The 7,649-nt window shown below is 42.0% G+C and overlaps 1 protein-coding gene across 1 annotated transcript; it reads right to left on the bottom strand.

The window, feature by feature from the left end:
- Positions 1–184: 184 nt before the first annotated feature.
- Positions 185–6,703, bottom strand: LOC146982030 (phosphatidylinositol 4-phosphate 5-kinase-like protein 1). Its single transcript, XM_085788222.1, has 9 exons — positions 6,490–6,703; positions 5,877–5,927; positions 5,536–5,690; positions 4,303–4,427; positions 2,953–2,987; positions 2,805–2,860; positions 2,594–2,706; positions 2,291–2,453; positions 185–945 (listed from the first exon to the last, which is right to left on the bottom strand). The coding sequence occupies exons 1-9, from the start codon at positions 6,676–6,678 to the stop codon at positions 513–515; spliced, it is 1,320 nt and encodes a 439-aa protein (XP_085644348.1). The 5' UTR covers positions 6,679–6,703; the 3' UTR covers positions 185–512.
- Positions 6,704–7,649: the final 946 nt, after the last annotated feature.

Here is a 7,649-nt window from a genome sequence, read left to right as displayed (position 1 = left end):
AAACAGTTGCCCCCCGCCCCAATTGTTACTGCATGTAGTGACTTGAAGACCAAAGGAGTCGCTGAGAGGCTGACTTTGGGCCCAATTGTCCGATGTGCCAAACAAAAGAACTTGCTGACACTTTGAACAAAGGTTTGACTGTTTATTAACAACAACAAAAAAGATAACTGTTAAGTGCATGAAATTCTAGCCAAAGTTATCACAGCAATCAACAAAAATAGCAGTCAACAAATAAATATGGCAACCCAGCTGGCTCTCTCTCACAAAGAGAAATCAACAGGTGAATATATTAACTGATATCACCGCTCAAAACCATGTGACCCGCTGTCTTCCTACTCATTGTGGTCACATAAACAATATCATAATCAAAACAAACAACACCGAACAATAACAATATTCCTTCACCTTAATACTAACAGAAAAAAACACAATTCATTCATGGCTCATACACTGCCTATACACACTCTGATTATAGGTATTTACTGTATGCATGTTTTCTTTTTTGTATCCTGTCATTGAGTACGGTCCTGTATCCACTGGCTGAACCTGTGTGAGTACTTGCTGGGTCTAACTGTGGAGAAAGCTCTGCCAGGAAAACGGAGGCTCTTCCACAGGTTCTCCATTTTTTTCTTCCAGTTGTAGACAGTAAAAATGTCTATAATGCCCACAAAGTAACGATGGTCTGGCCCGTCGATCACATGAATGGCATTTTTGCAGTTGGGCAGTAGTCTGTGATGGTGCTCGTGGAATTCCTGCAGCACTGAGTCAGTCCTGGTCTCTTCGGCAGAGCAGGAGATTTCCTGGAGAGGGATCCCCTCACTCGAGCCTTCAGCTGCTGCCTGTGGTTGGCCGGGCTCACGGTCTGTAGTATCTGGTGCCACCTCACCCAGCAGTGGCACGGTGGAGGGGTCTGACTCCGTGGAGCTGGCATCCAAGTCCAGAGACCTATGGAAGAGACAAGAAGGATCAACGAAACATGAAGTAGTTCAGGCTTATAGTGAAAACCTTGTCTTTGAGTCTAACAGCCTGATCCAGGACGAAGCATTTTCATCAAGCAAAGTCCAAGCTAATAAAACCAGATTCTGTTCTGCTTTCAGAAAATCACTCATTCATTACTCAGCCCCATTACATTGCACAGTGATCCCATAAAGGCACATTATGGAAACATAAACACAAAACTGTCAGTTTACAGAGAAACACACGTCCAACATCTAATATGGACCATAAAGTGCAGCTGCCTCAACAACCAGTAAAGTTGCTGTCATTGACAAGACAAGAACTTCAGCAGCATGTGGCAGACCAGCAGTTAAAGTCCCCCTCCTGCGACCCTTTTTGGTTATTTTAAAACATTCTCTGTGTTCTTTAAATTGTGATTATGAAGTTTTTAGCCAAAATCACAAGACCTGTGCCATTGTCCAGGGCTCTCCTTCTGCACAGCACCAGCAGCTCATTAGCTATGCACGCCACCTCTGGAGGGTGGGCGGAGACTGCGCTGCTCTGCAACCGCCCAGCCACCCCCACTTGCATCGCTCGCTCGCTCGCTGACAGCTGGACATTGTACAATTGATTCAGCGTGTTTAGCGTAAAACTGCACACTGGGATTCAATCCCAGACTGGAATATAGTCCTTACTCACAGTGTAAGCTGCTCTACCAGGTGAGCTATACCTGTTATACCTTGACAGCTACACCGAGCTGCCAAGCCTTTCACCTTTGAGCCAGATGCAGAGCGGGGCGGGAGCTTGTAGCACTAGTGCCCTCCCCTGGGGTTGTGACACGTCAACCTCAGTCTCCCTGAAACTGCCAGTTTGTGTCTGCCATTGGTTCACAGCAATTTGAAGGCAGAAATGCAATTTTGCACTTCCTTTTCTGCTGATATGTCCTCTAACACAAGAAAAATGCCACAGGAACATGTGAAAAGCACGAAAAACACGATTTTCATGGGAGGGGGTCTTTAACTCCCACTCCTACTCATAATCCTGTAACAGCTCAGTTGCATACACAGTGTCTCTGACTGGCGTGCACATAACATGCTAAAAAGAGTTTTTATGTGGTAAACTTACAGCATATATTTCTTGTCATACACATGCCAGTTTTAGTGTCTGTCTCAATCAAGTTGAAATCGGTACCTGATGAATTAAATGAGCAGAAACGCTCTAACAATGTGGGTGACATGATGTCACCCACATTTTTAGACATCAGGTCTGGCTCTCCAGCTGCATGTTATGCAACTGGAGAGCCCCTCTACTCAACAACGAGGCCTACTCAAATGATAATGAATCTAAAACCTACTTTGTAGTGCGAATAACAAGGTTTGCCAGTGAGTGTTTTCCATCGATCTCGTCTTGGTGCAGAGGTTGTTGGGCCAGCAGGAGACTGTAGTCCAGCACATTAAGCGCTTGAAGAAAGGCAGCATCTGCTTTGACTTGCTTGGCAAACCAGGTTTTCTCTGGACCTACAGCAGCCACACAAAGATTTCCAGTCAGTATTTAGCCTTTATATCAGTCGACTGCATACAGCTCAGTTTTCTTGTGCAGCCGAAAAAGAAACTGATGTCTTATTAATGTGACTATAGACATAAGTGAGGACACTCACCTAATACAATGCCCTGTCCTTCAAAGTTATTGTCCTTCAGAACTTTTATTATTTGTTTCCCCCCCGTGTCAGGATTTGTCCATCTACCCACCTCACAGCCTTTCATATCATATCTATGAAATAAAAAATGTCACTTACACCACATACAACCACCAAATACAGTGTATCAGAAATCCACAAAAGAAGACATGAGAAAACATAGGTACTGTACCTGATATTGATCCTCTCATCAGGGTAAAACACACTCTGCATCACAATGAAGTACTTCTGGAGAGCATTGTAAGTACATTGTTAGAATTGATATTGTATAAGGATATATAGGATATATAAAGTTATTGATTAGCAAGTTGATGAAATACCTTTATTTGGTTGGGGATAACAATCCTGTGGACACCTAGGAGACAGAAAGAAGGATGCATATCTTCATTATTATTGTGAGATTTCTATTAAGCCCTCAATCAACAAAAGCTTTTTAAAGTCTGCTCCAAAAGGGTTCAGTTAAGTCAGTTTTTATGGTTATACACATTACATGGCTCTATGATAACAAAACACCTGCTTGAAGTCCAAGAGCTGAGAGTAAGCTGTAGTGGAAGTGAACCCACCCCATTCTTGCATTTATTTTCCTATGAAATATGGAAATTAGCATTTTAAATTAAACTTGTATAGCTGGAGTGATGCTATGTGGAGATTCAGTGCGCTGGCCCTGAAAAATCAACACGCTGCCAGACATTCAGAAAACATGATCTGTATGACAACACATGCTGCCGGGCTCATCTGATAGAGCATCATGTTTCATGGAGACACAGTCCTAACTGCATCTTGTATTGTCCTTTGTGTGTTCCCCTGTTGAGTTTGAGTGTTTCCTGTTTTATTTTGAAATTTCTTTGTCCTTTTTTCCTGCCCTGTTGTGTCTACCTTTTGTCTGGGTCTCATCTCTCTCACCTCGTCATTACAGTAAGCCTGTGTCTATTTAGTCTGTGTGTTCCCTCCTGTCTTTGTCAGTTCGTCTCGTCTCTCTCGTCATTCGTTGGTTTTCCCTTCTTGTTTTTCATCCTGTGAGTATTTGGTTTCTTTTGGATTTTTTGGTTGTCCTTTGTGGTCCTGTTCTTTGTAGCCCAGGACTTATTCCCATTGACCCTTTTTGTTGATACTTTGTTTTTTTGTTAGGAGACTTTTTGTCTTTATTTATTATACAAAAATTGAAGTGTATTCCTGTCAGGTTCATCACTTTGCCCCTTGAAACACTTCCTTTGTGTGGTGAGCGAGCTCATATGTTGTCAAATTGTTGCAGAGTTGTAGGTTGCAGTGTGGTTAGCTCTCAGGGGCCACCATAGAGATGAGCCTTAGGAGGTTCCTCCACACAGGACCTATGGAGCTCTGCCAGAGTGAGTTTTGAGGGTTTATGCCAACTTGAAATTGGTTTTAATTTTAGATGGGACATCACTGCTTGAAGCCTTGTTCTAAAGCTGTATAACGTGTTTGGACGTGTTTGTGTGGTAGTTTGGGAGGTTAGAGAGATTGCTCAAAAATATTTTCATACACAATAGAGAACTTGACAGCCAGTGTGTGGGGCAAGCACAGGTTTGTACACTTAAGCTATAGTTCATTTTGATTGGACAAGCTTAACTGTCTCCTGGGGACCTGTAAAGCTCACCAGCATCCAGAATCTATCATGATAGAATGATGTAAATCTACACAACCACTCTTACCTAGAAATCTCACCAACAGTGAATGGGGGTTTTTCTCCAGGTGGTCCACATATGCTTTCAGGTTGGAGAGGAGAAACCTGACCTCACGCCTGCTCTGAGTCTTTAGGAAGAACCTTTTGTCATTCCTAAAACCAAGCACAACTTTATCAACTTACAAGCACATACATGTTGGACCTAAATAGGCTTGAAGACATACCAAAACCCCATAGTTCTAAATACACATGAAAAAAGTTTTTAGTTCTTAACAGAAAATATTAATCAACATTTCAGAGCGAAACATTTCTAGACTTTCCAAACATAATTGGACTGAATGGATCAAGTTCCAAACATAATCGGACTGAATGGATCAAGTTCTGGTCGTGAAGCGAGTCGTTTCGTGGGGTTGTGAAACTCAAAAAAATGTATCCACCATTTTATAGCCGCTTCTTTTCCCGTTAAGGTGCATTAGCGCCACCTACTGTGTTGGAGCGTGAACCAGAGTTATCTGCTGTTGCTCCTCTGTGTTTAACGTAAGGGACTGAGCCTGAGGGCTCTCTTCACCAAAACCAAACTGTGGCAGTGTCTCGTGCATGGATGTGATTGGCTCAAACATGTTTTTTTGTTCCATTTTGATAATCTCTTGTAGTTGGCTCACAATCATGCTCAAAACACGCATCCACACGTTTCTTTTTCTTTAGAAAAAAGCTCATGAATAATGAGGAGAAACTAAGGACAGAAAAATTATTCTGGATCAAAGCATTATTTGTGTACTTCCGAATAACGTATTCTGGTTCAGGTACATCCCTACTTTCTGCGTCTTCACCAATATGTCCAGCTCTTCATCACTCTTGTTGGGCAGACAGTTGACATTTCCCATGATGACTGATGGCAGAAAGGACGGACATCTCCACCTTCAAGCCTTTAACCTTTGCCAACCTTTGCATGGCATCCTCCAGACTTGCTCCATTTACAATTAAAGAAGCTCCTATCTGAAGAATCTCCTCTCCCCACATAAGTATCCATCAGTAGTTGACAAAATACGACAAAAACACAACAAAAATAAAGCAATGGTTGAGTAAAGACTCAGAGCTACCAGACTTTGCTGCTACCAGTTGAAGCGCCCAATAACTGTTAAATGTTATTTGACATGCTGGCCAACCTCCACATGTTTCGCCCTGCTCCATGAGCACCCACAGTACTTACAAGATAAAAGAAAGTGAAGGGTTAATCAATGAAAGGTGTGATTATACTTACGTGACAAAGAAATCTGCCTTGCTCTTGGAGTTGCTGACAAACTGGAGGTAGCAGCCGTCTGAGCAGAGGGAGTTCATATATTCCTCCTCTGTGATGTCCAGTGAATGCCTCAGTTTAGCAAACACGGGTGCAGCAAAAGTCTGCATCTCAAACTCCTGAAAGGTGAAGATTAAACAGAAGCCTTAAAAAAAATTCACTCATTGCTTCAAGGAACAGGAGTTGTATGAACAGACCAGGACATCTGGATGTGATCATAACTGATAATAGTGTCTAGGACTGACAACAGGTCAAAGCTTAAAAATTTGCTTTGTTATTAAAATAATGTGAAAATGACCACTTGCCTCATGGGTTTGTGTTTCCTCTGATTTGAAATGTTCAGCTGTCAGTGCGTCCTGCCCAAAAAGCCACAATGTATTCGTGAAATTCCATCTATAATATTTCATATTTCCAACTAGCACCTTGCAGTCTCTCTCCAGCCAAGATATGTTTGGGGGAGGAGATGTTTTCTCAAGATTCCTGATTAGTTCATCATGATATGTCTTGTAATAAATACATTTTAAAAAAATAATAATTTGGACATCAAGAAGACTGAAAATGAAAGGAACATTTGGTAACACTTTACAATAAGGGTCCCTTAATTAACGTTAGTTAGTACATTATTAAGCATTAATATATAAACTAATGTGTTAATTAATGCTGAGTAATGCATACATAATGATAACTAATTACATTATTCAACTGTTATTATTACTTAATAATTTATTAACTAACTTTGAGTAGTAAACATTAATTAACTGCTTACTAATAGGCTACATTAATTAATGTGTTTCCTAATCCTAATTAATACATAATAATGATTGTTAATATATCTGTAAACAGTTAATTAATGCTTAATAATGTACTAACTAACGTTAATTAAGGGACCCTTATTGTAAAGTGTTACCGAACACTCACCTGGTCTGGTGTGTCCATGGTGACCTGAATTGAACCACGCATGCCATCTTTCATCATGGAGGTGAGATGGTAGAACTCGTGCTCTGGGTTGATCTCAAACACCCCTAGCATCCTCCATCGTCGTCTCAGTTGCCACCAGTACCTCCTCCTGGCTGTTCCGGAGGTGCCAGCAGCTGTTGTCTGTGCCATTGCTTACACAAGTTTAACAATGAAACCACAGGGTTACAGCTGAAATAAACAAAGATAAACATACCAACACCAACTGTGATTAAGGTGAACTTCAGTGAGTTTAACATCAGTCTCGGTTATCAACTTTGTGGTAGCACGCACACACACACACACACACACACACACACACACACACACACACACACACACACACACACACACCAGAGAGAGCAGTCTGTCTTTCAAGATGATTCTGAAAAGCTAACATACATCAAGTAGCTCTTACCTGGATTCTCTTCCTTGGAATAAGGTGTAAAATGAAGCAAAGGTTTCACACAATTTGTGTGCCCACTCGATGCCTATGGGTGTCTGTACTGAGTCTTGTCTTTGTGTATCTAATGCTCCCTCCCATTCTAACAAGTACCGCATTCCATACTGGTTAGACAAGCTCTGCAGGGTGTGTCAAAGGTGTGTGAGGCATGTACAGTAATACAGGAGGAGGAAACCCTGAGGACAGGAAGCACCCAGGTAAACTAGAAACACCTCCTTACCCATACACACACACACACACACACACACACACACACACACACACACACACACACACAGTAATTCAACACAGGTCAGATGTGGAACAATCATATAACAATATAGAATGTACAATCCTTTGTCATCGAACAACTCTTTTGTTTGATGTAGTGGAGCAATCATTAGGGCCACGGGCCATCGCAACGGGCACTGGTCCCTGCAACATCTGCAACATCTTTTGTTGCATACATGAGTGCAGAGTGGCGCAGCGGAAGTGTGCTGGGCACATAAACCAGAGGTCGATGGATCGAAACTGTCCTCTGCTACTTCTGTGAGCCTTCCTGTGTGTCACCAACGATACGTAGACTGGACTGGTCACTGGACACTACTTGTCCGGCAGAACCTCCTTGGCTTTTTTTCCCAGTCCTTTTCGGAGCGAGTCCTGTTTGGAAGTTTCAGGTTTG

The sequence above is a fragment of the Trachurus japonicus genome, chromosome 9 (assembly GCF_045865225.1).
Source record: "Trachurus japonicus isolate A0001 chromosome 9, Traja_1.0".
Taxonomy (NCBI): domain Eukaryota; kingdom Metazoa; phylum Chordata; class Actinopteri; order Carangiformes; family Carangidae; genus Trachurus; species Trachurus japonicus.
The sequence above is the reverse complement of the archived record's forward strand: the minus strand, read 5'-3'. Positions and strand labels throughout refer to the sequence as shown.